The sequence below is a fragment of the Heteronotia binoei genome, chromosome 6 (genome assembly GCF_032191835.1).
Source record: "Heteronotia binoei isolate CCM8104 ecotype False Entrance Well chromosome 6, APGP_CSIRO_Hbin_v1, whole genome shotgun sequence".
NCBI lineage: Eukaryota > Metazoa > Chordata > Lepidosauria > Squamata > Gekkonidae > Heteronotia > Heteronotia binoei.
In genome coordinates this window covers 111,841,829-111,864,551 of record NC_083228.1, presented here as the reverse complement: position 1 = coordinate 111,864,551, position 22,723 = coordinate 111,841,829, and the positions used below count along the sequence as shown (strand labels likewise).

General features: G+C 40.4%; 1 protein-coding gene across 1 annotated transcript in view; it reads right to left on the bottom strand.

Annotated features, from left to right (window-relative positions):
• MME (membrane metalloendopeptidase) overlaps positions 1-22,723 on the bottom strand; it is a 100,589-nt gene that overhangs the window by 41,191 nt on the left and 36,675 nt on the right. The window contains exons 4-12 of the mRNA XM_060242368.1: positions 22,003-22,164; positions 19,381-19,461; positions 17,474-17,569; positions 17,246-17,364; positions 15,727-15,792; positions 12,803-12,937; positions 11,215-11,316; positions 4,939-5,075; positions 4,735-4,828 (exon numbers count right to left, since the gene is read on the bottom strand). Of these exons, the coding sequence (XP_060098351.1) occupies positions 4,735-4,828; positions 4,939-5,075; positions 11,215-11,316; positions 12,803-12,937; positions 15,727-15,792; positions 17,246-17,364; positions 17,474-17,569; positions 19,381-19,461; positions 22,003-22,164 (992 nt within the window). The remainder of the gene's footprint in view (positions 1-4,734; positions 4,829-4,938; positions 5,076-11,214; positions 11,317-12,802; positions 12,938-15,726; positions 15,793-17,245; positions 17,365-17,473; positions 17,570-19,380; positions 19,462-22,002; positions 22,165-22,723) is intronic.

Genomic DNA, 22,723 nt, shown 5'->3' with positions numbered 1-22,723 from the left:
AAACTTACCCTCACCTCTAAAGTTCTACATTGTTGCTTTTGAATTCCATCCTTTGCAAAAGTGCCCTTGAAAAGAAGCAGGGTTATTTTCAAGCCTTAATAAGCCATGTGAAAAATAAGGCAGTGGGGAAAGGTCTTTCGGGAATCGTTATCAGCATACAACAGTGCATGACAGCCGGCTGCTAGGCTAACTCCCTTGAAGATGGCATTGTTTTCAGCTCCTTTTATTATGTTTCTGTGATTTAGAGCTGCAAATGAGCAGCCAAAAAGAGCAGCACATCTTTCTCCTTCTAATTGGTTTCCCCTTCAATTCAAATACAGGCATCTCATGTCCTGAATCAAAGATAATGTGGGCTGCAATCTCGCCAAAGTTACTCTTTTGGTCCTCCTTATTTCAATGGGAGAATTACAGAAGAAACTTAAAGTTACACCCTTGACTTTGATGAACTTGGATGGGAGCAACTTGGTTCAGCTCTCTTCTCCTGAAAATCAATAGGACTTAGAAGTGCTGAACTGCATTCCACCACAAGACATTATACAAGCAGTGTCTGTATGCTGTTGAGGATTCTTTGGTGGGTGCAAAAGATAAGCCTTAGTGAAGGTACATGTCAACATCTTCATGAATTTTCTGCTGAAAATCCAAATCCAGTTTTGCTGGCCAGAAAGCCAATAGGGAAAGCACGATGCCGTACCCGACATTACTCCAAATTCTCATGGAAGCAATGAGTTGACAGTACATATCTGGTAGTATACCTCTGTTTACTCATATATACTTCTCTTTTTTCCCCTCCAGAAGACTGACTGGCCTAAGTACATCCACCCCAGTGTCTATGGTCTAATAGTCCCCACAGTCTTGTTTTTGCTGGTCACCATTGAGCCTTCTATGGTGGTGCATGGGCAGAAACATAAGGAAATTAAGCACACTTTATGAAACACTTAGTGGTTTCCTCCCTATGTATTTCAGTACACAAGATCTTGCTAAAGTGGAAATGCACATGGGATACAATGCCTGACAGTTTAAGCAGCTACTGTAGTATTTTTCTTGCATTTCCACTTTCGCAAGGGCTCTATCACAAGTTCATTTCTTGGGATTAGTCTTCTCAATGACACTTTATTATTGGCTCTTTGATCTGGCACCTTCTTTGATTGAATTATGCTGAGCATTGCATAACATAACAACATTCCTGTAACATACAAAGAACCTGCCCCCTAGCAATGGCCAAATGAGAACAGAGATTGGAAGATTTGTGATTGGGACTTGGTTTAGCAACCTGGACCTGATATTTGCCTTGTTGTGGAAACAGGAATGCACCATATATTTATATAAATATATTTATATTTCTTTATATTTCTCTCAATGAGGTCAATAGTAGGTATAGGTGGCTATTTGAAGTTGAGAAAATAGTGTTGGGGGAAAGAAGTATTCTTCCAGTGTGGATTCTAATCCATACTGGGCTTCCAGGGGCTTCTATACGGGTGATAACTAATGGGCAGTTTGGGGTGGATGGGAGGTATGCCAAATCTGGCCAGCTCAAAAAGAGCTACCCTGAAGCCTCCACACACTTCCTGGCAAGGCGGCCTCATCCTGTCTGCAAGGTGACTTTGGCGGGTTCAGACGGAAAGGCGCCGCAGAAGCTGGACTGCTCTTTTTTTCCCCTGAAGAGTCAAGCACTTGTGCGCTCATGTGCTCACTCTGGTTAGGTTTTACAAAAACAACAACAAAAAGCCAGAAACAGCTTGAGGCTGCTTGGTGGTTTCACACCGCCAAGGAGCCTCCCTTGCGCCCTTCCACTTCCAGATGCTGATGTGGAGACTGGCTGTCAGCTCAGAAATTTGCTACCACTTCGGTAGTATTGTTACCTAACCCAGACCATCTCCAACTTTTTGAAGTGGATCCCACTTCCAGACTTTCTGTACTTGTGGGATCTTATTCTAAAGTCACTGTGCCTCATGGGGTGTATATGGGACAGGGGCAGATGTTTGTGTGTGGAAGGATTTTTTTGGTCAATTTCTGAGGTGTCTCTGAGTCAGTCCAAAGTGCTGATCTGTGATCACCTTAAGAATCTTTTAGCCTCTCATCTTGTTTGACTTGAAATAGCAATTTCCAAAAAAACTTCGGCACCCACAGAACTTAAACAATACATTGATTAATTTGTCACAGAACACAACCACATGAAAAACACTGAACCCTAATATTTGGGCTGTAATTTATGTATATTCATTGGGGTACACCTGAATATTGGCTACAACCTGATTAAACAGCTGACTAAATACACTATGGTAGGGGGAAAAACTCTTTTCTAGAGTTCACTGTAGTCTAATTTTTTTTTTTAATCTAGTCTGCCCCCACCATTGGTCGTATGCACAATACCATTTATTTCGTTGTTTTTAATTGTGTGATCCACTTTGAGTCCAACAAGAAGGAGAATTATAAATGAAGCAAGCAAGTGAATAAATAAAAAGTTGAGAAAACATGATCTATATGATGGCCTGTATGTACTGTTACGTTGTCCATACTGAGCGCTGTGGGACACTTTCAGGTAGAGTTGCAACACCCAGCTCTTTCTGAGCATGACCATCTTATGTGTGCTCCAAAGGAGCAAGTGAAGAGCTTGATGCATGCAGGGACTATTCTTCATTGTACTCCGGCAGGTCTGTGTGTACTGTGGGGGTTCTGAAAGGTAGGTGTAGCATTGCCCAGATGAAAGAACAGGGGCACCTCTCTCTGTTTGGACGATCTTGTGAGCCTGCAGGCATCCTTGAGTCACTGGTTTATAGCAGTTAGGGTTTAGCTTTAAGGCTTCTCTAATGTGGGAAAACATGTAGAAAGCCAAACTAAGTTGAGGGATTGTTATTATTTGCATGAGAACGATACTGTTCTCCAACATAATAACAATGAATCATGTTTGATTGACTTACAAATATACAAGTGTAGATCACAGGAAATGGCCAGGATCCAAAAAGAATGCATGGATATCTCTCTTTTTTCACACTGCCCTTGAAGAAATTTTAAATTGTTGAGTTTCCCCATGTTCAAAAAGCGGTTTGACAATTAAGCGCAAGAGTCTTTAAAAAAAATAATAAAATAGTGTGGATGAATTGGCAAATGTTTCCTCTTTGTGGATGAATTGGCAAATGTTTCCTCTTTGGAAACTTTTCACATCTTGGGAGAGTTGGTGTGACATAGTAGTGGAGACTGTTGGACTTGAAGGTTGAGTCCAATTCCATATTCAACTAGTGAAATTCACTGGGAAATCCTAGATCAGTCTTCATTGCTCACTCCATTGCTCATGCTGAGAGCCAGCATGGTGTAGTGGTTAAGAGCGGCATACTCTAATCTGGAGAACTGTGTTTGATTCCCCACTCCTCTACCGGAAGCTTATTGGGTGACCTTGGGCCAGTCACAGCTCTCAGAACTTTCTTAGCCCCACCTGCCTCACAAGGTGCCTGTTATGGGGAGAGGAAGGGATGTGATTGTAAGCCACTTGGAGACTCCTTCAGGAAGAGCAAAGCAGGGTCAAAAAAACCTACTCTTCTTTTTCTCTAATATACTTCACCATAGAATAAAAGGCAATGTCCTTGAGGTCCATGGTAGAAAAGCAGATTTTTTTTTTTCCTTAAGAGGGTATAAAGAACAGTTTGGGGGTTTGGTAGGACACCAACATTTTGACATGCGTGCCTCTCAAAACCATAATCATTTCACAGATGCTTCCTAAACATTATAGAAATTATATATACATATCCCTGGGGCTTTTTTGCAGCAGGAACTCCTTTACATATTAGGCCACACACCCCTGATGTAGCCAATCCTCCAAGAGCTTACAGGGCTCTTAGTACAGGGCCTACTGTAAGCTCCAGGAGGATTGGCTACATCAGGGGTGTGTGGCCTAATATGTAAAGGAGTTCCTGCTACAAAAAGAGCCCTGCATATCCCAATCTAGCTCTAGTCATATATACAAAAGGAATTTGGGCAGGGGTGGAACTCTAGCAGGAGCTCCTTTGCATATTAGGCCACACCCCTGTGATGCAGCCAATCCTTCAAGAGCTTACAAAAAAGAGCTTTGTAAGCTCTTGGAGGATTGGCTACATCAGGGAGGTGTGGCCTAATATGCAAAGGAGCTCCTGCTAGAATTCCACCCCTGCATTTAGGTATGATTAGCTGGATTTCAGTATGGATGGGGATGTGCATTTGAGTGCATATCCAATCAGCATTGCAGTGTGGGCAGTCAGAAATATCTTCTGACGCACATCCCTTTGTTCTTGATCCAGTAACTGATACAAACTCAAAAACCTTCTTATGGATCTCCTTGGATTATGGTATTATAGATCAATAGAAGAAGGTTCAGCAAATATCTAGAACTTCTTGTTTTACCCAGTAGAAGAGGTGGTTTTTCTACCCCACTTTTCTCTCCCCACAACAGGCACCTTGTGAGGTAGGTGAGTTGAGAGTGTTCCGAGAGAACTGTGAGTGGCCCAAGGTCACTCAGTGGGCTTCATGTGGAGGAGAAGTGAAGAATCAAACCTGGTTCATCAGATTAGAGTCCACTAAGCCGCCCTGAGCCTGCTTCGGCGGAGAGGGCGGGATATAAACAAAATGTTGTTATTATTATTATTCACTGTTCTTAACCACTACACCACAATGGCTCTCTCAGTTACTACACATCACTGAGCTCGTTCATTGACTTTGTATTACAAATCTCAACTATTAAATACTCAAAAATGTGAATTTATGCACCTTACGGTAAGTAGATCTTGTGTCCTTGTAGTTTTGGCTTAGAGTGTTTACCAGATCCATTATGTATCGCCAGCTCATGTAGTTTTGAAGTTCTCTGAAAAATAAAATGGCAGAAATAAACTGGCTGTGTCCCTAGAACTGTGGGATACTAGTAACACAGAAACGATTTTTTTTAAAAAATATATATATAACTGGCATAGCTACCTGGGAGTGTATTTAATAAGAATAGGCTTTAGTTTGATTAGATATTCTGGAGCATAAACGATCACATCTTCTGTATTTTGAATACTGATGTTCACAGCTGTCATTACATAATTTACAAATGTTAACCAGTCGAATTGCTAGGAAGAGAAAGACAACACAGTTAAGTATAGCATTGCCTACCTCTAAATGGCCCCTAGAGATCTCCAGCTATTATAACTGATCTCATGAGGACCAAGATCAGTTTCCTTGGAGAAAATTATGGCTTTGGAGGGTTCACTCTATGGCATTATATTATACTGAGGTTCCTCCCTTTCTCAAACCCTGCCCTTGGCAGGATCCAGGTGTTTGCCAACCCAGAGTTGGCCACCCTAGTTCAGGATATGTTCAGTGTACTGTAGTAATCCTGAATACAGCAGAATGTATACAGAAACTGCTCTGCAACTTTCCCCTGTTTGAACACTGTCACCTGCCCATTAGTAAACAATGTTCCCAAAGTACAGCATTTACTACTTAACAGTTCTCTTTCCATTATGAAAAGTGTATGAGGTACAAAGCAACTCCAGAAATATACTGATTTTGTTTTGATATTTGTTTACAGAAAGTGCTGGTCTAGGGAAGCAAATTTAAATACTCTAGAGAGATATTGCCCCCGCTGACAATCTGATGACCTCTCCTGATAACCTGGAAAAAATATTTTCCTCAGTACAGAGATGTGTTCTTCGGGAAGAAAAATATCCCAAGATACAAAGAATATTAGAAATTATTGGCATTAGATGTTTTACTTTATGAAAATGTGCATTAGTTTTCTAATATCTTAGGTTCAAAACATAGTTTTAGTTGTTTCAAGCTGGGGAAAAATATGAAAGAACAGTACTGGTGTGAATTATTAAGTGTGAAAAAGGGTAGGGTGAATCTAATCAAAAGAAACATTCCGCATCATAAGAACAAAAGAGAAGCCATGTTGAATCAGGCCAATGGCCCATCCAGTCCAACACTCTGTGTCACACAGTGGCCCAAAACCCAGGTGCCATTAGGAGGTCCATCAGTGGGGCCAGGACACTAGAAGCCCTCCCACTGTTCTCCCCCCCACCATGGTCCAACATGGTCCAGCAGAGCTTTCAGCTGTGGAAATTTAGAATGCAAAGACTCATGTGTGTGCTTTCATGATCTGCATATTTAGATACTAGAACAAAATAGGAGTCAAGTTGCACCTTTAAGACCAACTTAGTTTTATTCAGAACGTAAGCTTTCATGTGCTCTTTAAGCACACTTCATCAGATGAGGAATCCGGTACAGTGAGCAAAGCCACACATAGCTGGTAGTCAGTGGCTCAGAATGCAAACTGGTATAAATTTAAGATCCAATCACATGAAATCTTACGTTCTGAATAAAACTAAGTTGGTCTTAAAGGTGCAACTTGACTCATATTTTGTTCTACTACTTCAGACCAATATGGCTGACTACTTGGATATATTTAGATACTGTAGGGGACTTAAATATACACACACTTTGGCTTAGGTTAAAAATACAACTCAGAATACAGTTTAGCAAGGCCTTTTTTGTAGAAAAAGCCCAGCAGGAACTCATTTGCATATTAGGCCACACCCCCTGGCACCAAGCCAGCTGAAACTGCATTCTTGTTTGTTCCAGCTGGAGTTCCTGTGCATTCTGTTTTTAAAAGTCCTGCAGTTTATGTCAGCTTTATCCATGGGTTTGCCTGAGGGTTACCAAAAACCCTAACAGACTAGTACTTTACTTGTAGTGATTATCGTTGTACAATTTGTGATGTGAATATTAATTGTAAAGTTTTATGTTCTTCCCTTCCATTTTTTCTTTTCTTTTTTGGTCTGGTGTCTTCACAGCTTTGATTATTTTTCATTTCTTTATGTACTGAATTTATATTCCACCAACATGGTCTAGCAGGGCTTTCAGCTGTGGAAACTGAGAATGCAAAGACTCAGCACTGGAACATGTCAAATAATAACAAAAAAGGGGCCTTTGTGAGTCCAAGTGATGCTCCTCTCTCATAACAGTACAGGTATAATTTGCTTTTATTTATATGAATAATTGACAACAGGATTTCTCTTCCTGACATGTTTAAACTCCATCATTATCCATTTTTTTTGGAAATTCAATGCTGTCTTAGGGTTCACTGCCTAGATTCTGTACATACAATATAGAAATAAGCATATGCTTACAATTCCACCATGTATACAGTGTGATGGATGATGTGAACAGAAATCACATATATGTGAATACTTTATTTTTAAATAAAGGAAAAAAGACTATGCCTGTCACTACACTATATATATTGCATACAAGAAAAAGTTAAGCACACACCAGTCTTCCAGTGCATGCACAGAATTCCCAGGTCTCATCAAATCTCAGAAGTTAAGAAGGCTCAGCCCTTGTGAGTACTTGCAAGGAAGTTCAGTGTTCCTATGCAGAGGGAGGCAATGGGAAACCACCTCTGAATGTCTCTTGCCATGAAAACCCTACTTGCTATGTCAGGTGCAATTTAAGGGAGGGGGGAAGCTACTGGTATGAATACAAACTATCTTAGTGAAACATTTCAGTATATTCAGGGGTTATTTTTGTAGAAAAAGCCCAGCAGGAACTTATTTGCATATTTGGCCACACCCCCAACTTCACCTTTGTTTCACACAGGGCTTTTTTTGCAGAAAAAGCTCAGCAGGAACTTATTTGCATATTAGGCCACACCCCCTGATGCCAAGCCAGCCGGAACTGTGTTCCTGTGCATTCCTGCTCAAAAAAAGCCCTGAGTATATTTGTGTAATAAATATCTTCCCTGTCACTAGCATATTTCGCAATGAGAAATGATTATTTGGGGGAATTCAGCTTCAGGTGTATATACGTGCAACCAATCTATCAATGCAATCCTGAAAAGAGGTATACTCTTCAAAGTTCATGGACATCACCACTGGACATAGAAGGGTGTAACCAGGGTTTTTTTTTTGTAGCAGGAACTCCTTTGCATGTTAAGCCACACACCCCTGATGTAGCCATTCCTCCTGGAGTTTACAGCAGCCCTGTACTAAGAGCCCTGAAAGCTCTTGGAGGATTGGCTACATCAGGGGTATGTGTCCTAATATGCAAAGGAGTCCCTGCTACAAAAAAAGCCTTGCGTGTAACTCTACTTAAGAGTTCACCTTATGGAAGCAATTCCAAGCAGGCTGACACAGAAGTAAATCTCATTTAATTCAATGGGGCCTAGTCCCAGTGATTTTAGGACTGCATCCTATTTCGTATAAAAATGCCATTTAGCTTTGCATTCTTTCTTTTGGCATTCCACAGCCAGACTGCTACTGTAAACAAATTCCTCATTAAGTATCAAGAAAATATTACTCAGTTCATAAACAACAATAAACCTCTGTTCATAAATTTTCCATTAGCATTGTTTCGCCAGCAGGCAATAAAGGAAGTTGAATTTGATATATTTTAGCTTGGTAAGCTGTAAAACAATTTAAAACTCTGATTCCAAAAAACAGTTCTGGGTTCCTTAATTAAAGACATTTTTTAAAATTCATATTTTATAATTTTGCTACTGAAACTGGATATCAAAATATGGTCAACAAGAATCAAAACCTGGCGTGAAAATTTGAAATGCCACTGTTTGGATTTTTAAAGTCCCATCTAAGGGAATGTTTCTTGATTTGTTAAAAAGACTGCATGAAGTTAATACAAAAATTTACTGAATGCTATTGCAAGTTATCTGTTGGATCTCAGTAAATACTGACTGCTGCTGCATGTCATCCATCAACTGCTCGTTCAACTGCTGCTGAAAAATTTATATCATATACTGGGAATGACCATAAAATTATCATATAGTTTGTACTGGCTGTAGTTATCTACAGAATACTCACTAACTGAATTCCAAGATACACAGTATGCCAGAGGAGAGGGGGAATTCCTTTTAGCTTGAAATCTAATCCTATGAATCTGTTTTACCTATGAACAAATGAAGCCTATCATGTCATTATAGCTGAAATTAAAACTGTACCCTTACTCAGACAAACAGAAGGAAGTTTGGGAAAGAGACACCATCTCTCTGTCTGTTAATCCTAATCTTTTACTAACAGCTGAGATCAGAACATGACTATCTAATCTCCAGTGAAGGCAAAAGATCTACAGACAGCTGAGTAAGGGGCCTGCAGTCCCATCTTAAATTGAATACACCCTTCTAAGCTTTAATGGAAAGAAATAACTTGCTTAGCATGGCATTGTTGGTGAGGTTCCAGGTGATGTACATATAAAAAAGGTTTGGATTAATTTTGGATCTGGATTTGGGGAGGGAATGCTTTTAGCTATTCTGAACTTTCAGAACTCTCCTTACTGTGTGAGTTTTTTTTTTTTTTTTGGTCTCAAAAATTCAGGGCCATTTTAGCAGTTGTCCCTGTTTCCCCTGCCTCCCAAAGGCTGGAGGGGAGAGAGAGAGAGAGAGAGAGAGAACTGATCTTGCCTCAATTCCTTTAATGTTTAAGGGAATATTATTTTCTATGGGAAGACCTGGCCAGGTCTATTTCCATGAAAATAATGGACCTTTAAAATTTAAAGGGAGGGAGATGTCATCAAACTGCTGTTTGACAGACTAACTTCCTCCAAAAGATCTCCAAATTTCAGGAGATAAATTTCCATTACTCCCTGAATTTGGAATTGTTTGGGGTTTTTCAGGTATCCTGCAGCTGACCTGAAAAAGGAAAGTTCTGGTTTATTTTTGGCTTGGGTGCAAACATATAGAGGTTGTTGGTCTACTCTGGTCAGCATTGTGAAAGTGTCTATATGCAGCAAGAACAATGGGGGAAGCAGAATTCAACTGAGTGTGTAAGAATAACCATGTGCAAAAAGCACACTGCTCTATTCAACATTGATAGAAGGAATATAGTAAAGCAATCTGCTTAGAAGCCATGAATGTATAGACAAACATCTGAATTGATCATCAAGAAGTCAGCTCCCTGTTTGTGACCAATGAACAGGAAGTGAACCAAACTGGCCAGTATCTGAGCATCCCTAGTTAAATTGTGAATTATGAAATATTTGCTTCAGTATCTCATGAAGGCACTTATATTGAAGTCTTGGTCATAAGTAACTAAATTTAATAGCAAACAATTGGTTAGCATGTAGTCCCTTTGTGTAAAACATTGTCAAGTTGCAGCTAATTTATGGCAACCCCAGCAAGGGGATACCAAGGCAAGCGAGAAGGAAATGTGGTTTGTCATTGCTTTCCTTTGCAGAGCCTTCCTTGAAGTACTAACCCAATTTAACTTCTGAGATCCGACAAGATTGGGCTATACCTTCCCTCCCAGAATGTAGCCTAGTGTGGGGGGAATCCTTTACAGTGCAATTCTAGGAGCACTATCCTGGAATTAAGCCCCATTAATCAGAACTGTGTAAGATGCTGAATAGGATTTGTTAGGGTTGCTCCCTTAATCACTTGATAGAGCAGTAATTAGCTTAGGAGTGCCAAAGAATTCAGCCTTTGCACCATAGTTCTTTAAAAATGTGAGACATTACCTTTTCCCCCTGAATGTAAATGAGATAAATGTTCGTGATAAAAATATGCCAAACCTCTGTTGTTTGTGATGAAGAAACTGCTTATGTATGAATGTTTGACTTACAATCATGAACAAGTGGATCATGATTGAACTTTATCATGATTGAACTAAGAGATATGATATTTTATATGCTTTAAAAACATCTGGCTTATGTGCGATATTGATATAAGGAATATGGAACTGCATGGGCAAACAGTGTTCTATGCATAATTTTTCTCTGATTCAGCTACTGAACCCTTCCACACACTCCAACAAAAAAACTGGTGATCAACTCTTTGGGAGGGAAAAAAAGAAGGGCAGGGGTTACAATCTCTTCCTAAAATCTCTGCTTTCAGTTGGGGACCTTTTCTTATTTTCCTGCCACAGATTCAGCATATAACAGCCCACCTCCCCCCCCCCCCAAAAAAAAAAACCCACACACACACACACACAATCCAAAATGTTCATGTTCAGAAATAAAGGTTGGATTCTATGACTCTCTTCCACCAAGTCTTGCTCCAACAGACAATTTCAACAAATCAGGACTTTTCTCCATCAGAGGAAACTTTTCTCCCTTGAAGGAAACTTTTCTTCCTTGAAGGAAACTCACAGGAACCCGCTTAGTGGAAGTCAAAGAATCTAACCCTAAGTTGTTTAAAATATTGTGTAACTCTAATGACCAGTGCTGGCTGAAGCTGAAAATAATGCCTGGTTGATCTTTTACCTGGTGATTGATTTCCAAAGTGAAGTTCTTTTGGACATCATCAAATGTCATTTTGTGGTATAGCAGAAGGGGGTCAACCCTCTCATCAGATTTGGTTGTAGCCTTAACACAAAAGAGATCTTTTAAAATTAATTTAAAAAAACATAGAACAGAGAAGTCTTCATAAAAAGAAATGATATTTCTGAAATCATACACCTGATGATGTTTATGAGTTATTGAATGATATCTGAGGTTGTTGCCAAAAACAGGAAAATTTATTCAGCGCTAGCATTTTAATTTACTGCTAATATTACAAATAGGACAATGTTCAAATCTTTGTTTACTCCATAATTCTTATATTGCATCCATAAATTCACCTTAAATGTGGCATTTTGTAAAATGAATTACGCTTAACAATAATTACAGTATTATAAGGTTTATAACTCTGCACATTAATGTTTTTAAAGGAAGGTCTTCTTTTCACATTCCTGGAAGAAACACATACATGTTATCCCCGATCTATTTTTCTAGCATTTAGTTGTCTGGTACTTTACCAAACCAAGAACACAAAAAGATGTTGTTTGGACATACCCTGAGAGAAGATGTGAGACAACCTCACCAAGATAGGGATTTCAGACCCTTAACTTGCATATCTAGCAATCTGTTCCAAATCCCAAAAAAAACAAGCCCCACTGGGGTGGTTCTTAGGAACAATATGTGCATGGTAAGGTTGCCAACCTCCAGGTGGTGGCTGGAGATCTTCTGGGATTACAACGGATCTCTGGGTGGTACACATCAGTTCACCTGGAGAAAATGTCCACCCTGGGAGGTCGACTCTATGGCATTATAGCCATTGAAATCCTTCCCCTCACCAAACCTACCCTTCTTAGGCTCCACCCCCATAATCTACAGGTATTTCCCAACCTGGAGCTGGCAACCCTAGTGCATGGGGATAAATCCTTCCCACCTTCTCCTTTCTCCAGAAACTTCTTGTGACCCTCCCCCACAAAAGGTGATGTTATGAATATAAGGACTTTCCTAAACAAAATGCACAAGAGCTTCAATACAGAGAAGGGACAGACAAAATCTTCCCCATAACATCCCCCACTCACTGAAAAAGCTTAGCAGAGCAAACTTTTCACTAGAAGAAGTGAGAGGCAGTGATTTCACATGATTCCATCTTCTTATGGTAGCTCTCTCTCTATATATATCACATTTTATCTAGGAGGCCATAAATGCACAGTACTGCCATTTTGGGGCACACAAAGGAATTCTGGGCAAAGTGGAAGGCAGGGGGGGATCTGCCTCTGCAAGCTCCAACCCATTATTTTGCAAAAATGAAGTGTACAAAATGTTATGGTACCTTAAGCAAGTGTGCATAGTGGGTATACCTTGGCATGAACATTAGTATATAGCCGCTCACAAGTCAGAGGTGGTCCCATCAGATGGGTCCCATCAGATTCACAGGTTGTCCAGTGAACTGCTTTATATCTTCCTTTGCCTGGGATTTCATTTAACTCTCAAGACAAGTCAAACATCATTTAGAGTACGGGTAGGAGTCGACCAATTCTATAAAAAAAAATGGTGCATATAGGAGGGAGTAACTCACATTTGCAATTTCTTTTTCCAAATCCATGATTCTTTTCATTTCCATAGAAATCTGGGTCTCATTGATGGTGAGATTTCTTTCAGTGCGGATCAGTTTTGCTACAGAAATCATGAAATCAACGTAGGCTGAACATGCCTGCAAGTGGGGAAAAAACCACAACAAATTATTTTAGTAATTCTGGTCTGGACATTAGGTAGAACAGCCAAGGGTATACATGTACTACTTTTTCTCTCTTTCCCTCTCTTCTATAGAAGATCACTTCTCCCATATAATGATGTTGATGATGAAGAAGAAGATATTAGATTTATATCTTACCTTCCACTCCGAATCTCAGAGTGGCTCACAATCTCCTTTATCTTCCTCCCCCACAACAGACCTCCTGTGAGGTGGGTGGGGCTGAAAGGATTCTCACAGCAGCTGCCATTTCAAGGGCAGTCTCTGCCAGAGCTATGGCTGACTCAAGGCCATTCCAGCAGCTGCAAGTGGAGGAGTGGGGAATCAAACCCGGTTCTCCCAGTCCACGCACTTAACCACTACACCAAACTGTCATGATACTGTATGTCTCCCTGTCCATAAAAGTGGCAGTCACTGCTTTGAAGTGGGAAGTGGGCATTTGGGGAAATGCACAATATGGTGATGTCACAGCACAAGGTAAATCATCCAATATGTGAAATCACAGTGAGCAGGACCTTGAGCCATAATTTGACACATGGATGCAAATTTCAGTGGGAGCCCCAAGTTGAGCCTAATATCATTCTGCTCTTAGTTATGAACCTATGTCTTACTTGAAGGCTTTGCTGAGTTATTGTTGTTGAAGAGGAGCATAAATGGTTAGTTATACATGGCTAGGAAAAAAAATACATAACTGTTCATCTGGAAATAATCTGAACAACAATAAACAACTAAAAACATCACTTTTTATGTATCCCCTTGTGGCAAATTGCTGCATGCCTAATATGACCAACCACAACCGTCTACCAAGCTTCTATTATGTGTAATTAGATATTTACTAGCCTGTATTTAAAACCTACCACTTAAACAGCATTTCCTAACCAGCCTTCATAATTAGAGTTTCTATAAATACTGCATCCAGACTATCACATTAAACAGATGATCTGGGAGCAGACCAGATGCATGTTCCAGGAATAATAATCCCAGCAGTGGAGTCCAGTAATCTCTATATATGTTTTGGAGGTCTGCAACAACTTTTGTGATGAAAGTTTTTTGATGTCCCTTTGGTTTAATGTCAGTTGTATACTTACCATCCATATTCCACCACAGTCTACCACAGAAGAAGAAGATGATGAAGAAGAAGAAGGCATTGGATTTATATTCCGCTCTCCACTCTGAATCTCAGAGAGGGTCACAATCTCCTCTCCCACAACAAACACCCTGTAAGGTAGGTGGGGCTAAGAGAGCTCTCACAGGACAGGCTTTGCGATAGAGCTATAGCTGAACCAAGGCCATTCCAGCAGCTGCAAGTGGAGGAGTGGGGAATCAAACCCCGTTCTCCCAGATAAGAGTCTGTGCACTTAACCACCACACCAAACTAGTTCAAACAGTAGACATAGATACCGATTTCCACAAAGGAAAATTCTATGCACTTGTGAATGGAACTGATTACACTGCAGGGGTGGCCAACGATAGCTTTCCAGATGTTTTTTGCCTACAACTCCTATCAGCCGCAGCCAGCATGGCCAATGGCTGGGGCTGATGGAAGTTGTAGGCAAAAAACATCTGGAGAGCTACCGCTGGCCACCCCTGGATTACAGTATCTGCTATGGGTATATACAATGAAACACAGGTGTGCACACATGACCTCTGTCATTGGATCAAGGGAGACAGAGCACAATCAGAATGCTCTTGTGCACCTCTGGTTCATTTCAATGCATCTTGTGCATGAGAACTCCAAATGAAATTAAGTTCTTGTTAATGGGGCACATAAATGAGTGTGCATGTACATGTACAAGCAATTGCAAAAAATTCATTAGGGTTTTCTACTTCAGATGGCTCTCTCTAATTTAATATATATATATATACATATATATAATTTTATATGAAAATTATATGTATGTAGGAATTCACCGCATGTGAAAAGGTTCGGCATAGGGAGCACTGAACAATTTTATATAGAATTTGGAAGTATGATTTATTGTTGCATGATGGAACTGGGGTACAATGAATCAAAGACATTTTCAAACCATGGATATGTTCCCTATATATTTCTATTTATTTGTTCATTCAAAACATTTTAATGTTTTGATCAGGGTCCCCAAGGTGACACACACAAAAACAATAAACAGTTAAAAATATTTTGGGGTACCACTCCTTCTTGATTATCAAGGTAACACCCTAATACAGGCACACTCTTCTCAGTGAGAATAGCTTGGGGCTCTTTAGCTTGGAGAAACATCGACTGCAGGGTGACATGATAAAGGTTTACAAGATAATGCATGGGATGGAGAAAGTAGAGACAGAAATATTTTTCTCCCTTTCTCACAATACAAGAACTCATGGGCATTCGATGAAATTGCTAAGCAGTCAGGTAAAAACAGATAAAAGGAAGTACTTCTTCACCCAAAGGGTGATTCACATGTGGAATTCACTGCCACAGGAGGTGGTGGCAGCTACAAGCATAGACAGCTTCAAGAGGGGGTTAGATAAAAATATGGAGCAGAGGTCCAGCAGTGGCTATTAGCCACAGTGTGTATATGTGTGTGTGTGTGTGTGGCCACTGTGTGACACAGGGTGTTGGACTGGATGGGCCATTGGCCTGATCCAACATGGCTTCTCTTATGTTCTTAGTGAGGCTTCTGAACAGGTCAGTCAGCAGGCAACTTGGTGGCAAGACTTTGGCGGCAAGACTTATGTTTGTTAAAAAGATATGTAGGAAGTCCTTTCCAGATCTGCAGGGTAAGGCTTACCTCCTTGTACAACCCAGTGCATTCATAGTAGTCCCGGGAGGGCAGTCCAAGTCCAGGCTGATCAATCTATAAAACCAGTTTCAAAAGATATTTGTCAAAAGAACTGACAAAACATCATCATATGTTTTTCTAAACTAATAGTGCATTCCTAAAGAGAGTTAGGATCTAATTAGATTACATTAAGTGTGCACAGAGGAAGCTCAATGCACTTTTACAGACAAAAAAGGGCTACGAGGAATGGGCTTTTTGTCTTACTGCCAGTTCCCTAGGTCTGCCCAGAAGACATGTGGAAGTGAGATAAGACAAACAGCCCACCCTCCACAATCCTTTTCTGTCTGCAAAAGTGTGCTGAGTAGAAGGCAGAGAATGAAAAAGCCTTCTCTCCCTTCATATGCACACTCAGGAGCCCATTCACCACTACCACCCCAGTTTTGAAGGTGAGTGCTGGTCATACTGAAATTCAAGCTGGGTTAGACTTTTCCCCAACCCAACTCACATTTAACATCTCTTTTAATCAGACCTTTGTATCCTTTTAAGATCACTAAAGTCAGCGGGCTTACAATGGGTAATACTGTTTAGGATTGTGTGGTAAATGGTCTAGAGTTCAATAATTGGAAGAGAACATGTACAAGATGAATGCTTCTAACACCACCCCCAAAAAGCAGAAGAGAGGCAATCAACTTGAATTTGTGATAAGAAGAAAAAATAACATTCTTTATTAAAATTCTACTTCCAAAAAAGAGAAGAAGTGGTCACTGAGGGAATGAAGATTTTGCTGCCACTGAATATGACTGAGGGGAGAGAGCACATGACCTTATTAGTAGCTGCTGTGAAGGACATCAGAAGCACAGAACAGGTGACTCAGCATTGCTCAGATTTCTAATTGTTAACAGACTACTGGCACACTGCATGAGCTATTGTCAACAGTGACCTGAGTCTTCACAGGAAACTTCTGGTCACTCTGCAACCACATATTTACACATCATGTTCCCTCACTGACTGCCACTGGTAATGCAAAAGAACAAAACAAGAGCGAAATGGAATACAATCATAGGGCAGGGAACAAACCATTGCCTACAGTACCCCAAACACCCTCTGTAGCAGTCAACATTGAGCTTCATGTTATTCCTGAACATTAAAATTAATAAAAGACTGCCTGTGAAGTCACAGTGTAAGCATAAGTCTGTTACATAAATGCAACTTAATTCTTGAGGAAGTTTCTCCCACAGAAGCTTTCATATAACCTTGGTTTAGGCTGACCAGAACAATTTAATAGAAGATATGGGTATATCCATGAAAATCAGAATGGGATAGATACATGTTTATAGAAAATAAGGTGGGTCACACAGAAAGTAGCTACCACACAGTTGCTTCTGGTGTATTTAGGGCCACCATCAGCCTCACAGTTTAATTGTGATGGCAGTGAAGCATAGCTTAAGTGAACAACATCTCTGCATGAGTCAAGGATCCATGACAGTTTGAAAAAGTTTTAGACCTTTTCTAAGAGTTGTAAACTTACATGAAGTATGTGTTGTGTGGAGTTCTTATCATCTGTGCCAACAAACAGGTTAATGATAACCCTTTTCCCATACTTGGCATTCAGCAGTGAAATAGACTTCTCAGCTGTCCAACTGGTACCTAAGGACAATGAAAAAACATACAGTTGGCATGTTTACTAAGACATCTCTTCACCATGATTTGTGGAAAAAAACTATGTATTGTGGAGAAATCAGCATAGCTGTCCTACCATATGTTTGGTCCCAGTTGTCTGTTGCTACAGGCCAGTCATTAATAGTGTACAATATGTCAATGAGAGGTTTCCCTCCTCTGAGATCAATAGCAGCTTGTGAAAACAAAGAAAGATTAACCTTATGAGTTACAGATGTAAAAGTGCCTAGTTATAACTCTGGCAGATGAAAATGGTTTTATACATTTCACACAATCAATTCTACCTTGCAAAAATTTGCTCCAGGGTCCAAACATCCTTGGGAGAAAAAACACTTTATCACTAAGAAAAGCCTAAAACATTAGCTTGGGTTCCTAGGATCCATTCTCCTGCTGGTGTTGCTTTTCTTTGTTGCAAGCATAGAATCATAGCTTTGGAAGGGACCTCCACTCCAACCCCCTGCACGATGCAGGAAATTCACAAATACCTCCCCCTAAATGCACAGGATCAGCAGTCTTTCTGATGATGCAAGAGAATATTCCTCCAGCCATAGGAAAATGCCCCCACTAGTGGAATGTGCCACTGAGTTACAGATGACTTATGGTCACCCCACAGAGTTTTCAAGGCAAGAGAAGCTCAAAGGTGGTTTGCCATTGCCTGCCTCCACATCATGACCCTGGTATTCCTTGGAGGTCTCCCATCTAAATACTAGTCAGGGCTGACCCTGCTTAGCTTCTGAGGTCTGACAAGATCACACAAGCCTGGACTATCCTGTTCAGGGCAAAGTTAGCTTTTGTAAATAAAGAACTGTTCTGTAAACCAAGGTCAATTAAGTAAAGAGGCTATTTATTTAGGGAGATTACACTATTAGAAAGGTCCATGCTTCTAACTACCTAGCTGACGGGGGGTGGGGGGAGTGTAAAAAAGCGGCAAGCCACCCAGCCTGAGAGTTTCATTATGAGGACAAGCAAGGAAGCAACTTTTAGTAGAATAGTAGTAGCCATATCCCTATCTGACTAGCTTCAATGTCCTCTGCAGTGGCTTCTTGTCTTGCATGCTTAAAGCTGCATCTTCTAACAATGGATCCACATGATCCAGTGCTCTGGAATGAGAATCATTATGATCCTGAGTCTACAATTCACATGAGGCTATGTGCTAACCACTGTAAATTGATATAACCAGATCTTCTGTAATGATTTCCATGTGAGGTAAACCACCATCTATCTGTGTTTGTTTTTGTTTTTAATTTCTCAGACTAGACAGAAATGTTGGACAAGGATGCCTTCTGAACATATTTTGAGTCCTGAGGCACCTTTAAGACCAACGGAAGTTTCTTCAAGGTATAAGCTTTTGTGTGCAGGCATACTTCTTCATCTGTCACTCTCTCTTCTCTACTGGGATCTTTTAGTGCAAAAGATAATTTAGACTGGATTCCAGCATTAATAGCTTGCCAGACTGCACAAGTCAGTACTAAAAGCTTCTGCTTTTCGGTCCAGGGAACACTCACTAATTTGCTGACAAGTGACCTGAGAGAGATCCACTTAGTAAGTAATAATAGGCACAAATGGGATACTGAGAGATTCTTGATCAGGTCAAACAACATTTGAGATAGCCATTCAGAAACATATAACCCTGAGAGGATGAACTTTGTGTGTTCTTCCCCCAACTCACCAGCTTGCCACCTATTTTCTTTACTGATGTTATAGTGGAAAACTGCTCTTCAGACATCTGTATATCTTTCCTGTGATCTCCTAAATAGATTCTACACTGTGGGTGTAAATTTACTGCTAAAAAACCCTCCATCAACACACAGAAAAGTAGTAAAAACAAATCAAGAAGGAAATTATATGCTAATCTCAATATGGATATTACTATAATGCAGGCTTTGCTGTGTCTTGCTACAGTGGGGTATATTTGTGCACCTCAGCAACATATAATAGATTAACATTCAATATGCTTATACACATCAATTTTCAAAAAAAGCTTACTTTCGTTTACACAAGATCTGTAGAGAGTTTTTGCTTTTTGAATAGCTGTTATGTCACTGCTGTTTTCCTTACTGAGGACATCTGAAAACAAGGGAGATACAATCAGATACATGTAAATGATAGCTTCAGTGAAATGAAAGAATTAAAGATGACAAGTGAAACCAATTGATTTCACATCTGTATTGTTGGGAACTTAGGGAAATACATTTACTCCAACACTAAATCCCACTGAGTTCTGTGAGAGTTAGGCACACCTGATTTACGGCAACCCCATAGGGTTTTCAAAGCAAGAGACATTCTTAGGTGGTTTGCCATGGCCTACCTCTGTGTCATGACCCTGGTATTCCTCCATGGTCTCTCTTCCAAGTACTGACTAGGGTTGACCCTGATTAGCTTCCAAGATCTGATAAGATCAGTCTAGTCTGGCTTATCCAGGGCTAGGCACAGGTACACACATGGAATGTGTACTGACTGGGATGTAGGAATGGTTGTATTGTTATGGTGGTGGGGTATGTAAATTTGTGCCCTTAATCAAAGGATAGCCTACATCCTTACTCACAGAATGGGCTACATTTGGTGGGACTGGAAGAAACTCTTGCACCTCACCACATGTGCAGTTCAGAGGATACACTTTACTAAGTGCCATCAAGGTTGCTAGGTTTTAGAATGCTCCCTCTAGTGACCCCTTTAATATCAATTTAATCTACAGCAAATATCGAGTCACATTATTCACCTGCCTATCATGAAAGTCTTCAGTTGCTCCTTTCCACACATTCCATACATACATAAGTGCTGTCAAGTATCAACTAACTTATGGTGACTTCAGCAAGAGACTGGGGAAATCCTTGACTGGGGAAATCCTTGACAAGCCGTGAAGTAGGAGTCCAACGCTTCGACAGTCCTTTCAACACGAAAAGTGTGTAGACGAAAGGCAGCACAACGTTATTACGCATAGGCAGCACAGCGCAATTTCGCAACAGGGAAGCACATATAGCTCTGTTTCACGTGAAGATCAGTGAAGCTTGTTAAAGCCTCCGGTGAAACGGGGCTATATGAGCTTCCCTGTAGCGAAATTGCACTGTGCTGCCTATGCGTAATAACGTTGTGCTGCCTTTCATCTACACACCTTCCATGTTGAAAGGTCTGTCAAAGCTTGTCAAGGATTTCCCTTGATTTCTACTACACAAAATATAAACTTTGGCATTGAATGGAAGGACGTTGTGTTCGGGGTATTTTGTAATTGTATTTATTAGAAGTATTCTTTTTGTGGGAAGTACTTTGTATAAAGTTTTTCATAATTTAAGGGGGGGTTTTCGTGGATGCCTTCAGGCTTTGTTCCTGCCCCACCTGGAGGCTGGCAGCCTTAGGCCAAAGTATTTTTAAATGTTTATTTAGTTATTTACTTAAAACAGTTATTTACTTATATATACTTAATATATAACTTAAAACAGTTATATATTAACTTAAAACATTTTTATGCCTTCCTTCTCTAGCACCATAGGACTCAAGGTGGGTTATAATGGTAATCAACATATTTCCAGAAATACAATTACTTCCTCCTGCACCAAAGCAAATTGGTTAGCGTTAGGGCTGCCAATTCCGGGATGGGAAATTCTTGGATATTTTGGGGGCAAAAACTTGGAGCTGTGGGGTTTGAAGAGGTGACAAGCCCAGTAGGATATAACACCATTGAGTTCACTCTCCAAAGCTGCCATATTCTCTGATCTCTATCTTTTGAAGATCACCTGTAATTCTAGGAAATCACCAGGAGATGAAACAGAAGTCAGCAATCATAGGCACAGTTCACAAATGACCACAGTAACCAGACTATTGGCAGCATGCTTCACAAGGACCCAAACATTCTCTAAAACAACTTCATTTTGTAGCCTCTTCCTGAAGGCAAATAAGGAAGGGGTTTTCCCTCTGCCCTCAGGGAGGCTGATGCAAATGGTTAACTAGAGAAAAGGTCATGAGTGAGCAAAAGCTATCTGTACCTTGATGCATGAGGGAATGGTGAGAAGGCACTGCTGCTGTGATGAACGAGAGTTCACAGGACTATGACATGGCTATGTTTAGAAAGTGATTACAAGACGGCATCTAAATAAAGTTAGTCAATATTGGCTTCCAACGTTTTTAGCACTGTTTCTAAGCTGAGTTGATCTGAAGGGGAAACACTGCTTCTTTCTCACCTAGGACAGCTGCCCCCACCCCAACCCCACAGGGTCATACGGGCAGTAGTTTCAGCTAATTGTCAGAAATGTGAGAGAGTTCATTCCTCAGAGTGGGTTGAGATTTATCCAAGTCTGACACAGTCTGTTTGCTTTTCACCAGGCACAACAGACTCCTTGCTGTATGTGCATTCATGTATTGTGAGCCGCCCTGAGTCTGCTTCGGCGGGGAGGGTGGGATATAAATAAAATATATTATTATTATTATTATTATTATTATTATTATTATTATTATATAAGCAAGGAAATACTCTCAGCTGATTTGAGGCAGGCTACAGAGCAGAAACACAAACACATACAAATCACAACTTTTTTTTGCTCTCTTGACACAAAATGTAGATGAATGGAAGAGACTGAAATGCCCCAAATATCCATAAAATTCGTATTTTCTGACCTTTCAAAACAACTTCGAGTTCATCTCTTAAAATGTCAAAGTTACTGTAACGGGAGCTTGTTTCTGGGATGATGTTCTTCTTTAGCCATCCCCCACAAGCATACTGGTAAAAATCTTTGCAAGGTTCTGATGTAGGATCCATGTTCTCTAGGATTCGGGCAGCTGTCATGAGAGACAAACCAAAAAATGTTTAGGCACTGTGTATGGAAAACACATCAATCTGAATTGCATACTGATGGGCAGGGCTATCTTAACAGCATTATGGGCCCCGGACAAAGCAGTGTACTGGGCCCCTACGACGACTACTCACAGGAATAAAAATGTAAATGGTTATTAGTACTGCATCATACACAGATTAGTATGGGGCCCCTATGCTCGTGGAGCCCACGGGCAAGTGCCCATCAAGCCCATGTGTTAAGACAGCCCTGTTGACAGGCCAATAGCACGATACACATTTTACAAGATTGGCTAGTAAAGCAGCAATCCTATCTACATTTCCTGAGAGTAGAACAATTGACATAAATGGAACTTATTGCTGAGTGGTTAGGGTTCTGTGCATATTCTGTAGCAAAAGCTTAGTACAAGTGGGAGCTGTGCCAATAGACAAAAGTTACAGAATTTCTTCTACCATTAAATTGCTCCCCATAATGTCTGACATCAGAGGATAAACCATCCATTTACAGAAACTCAGCATGTAGATCATGGCACTTCTGTGACCCAT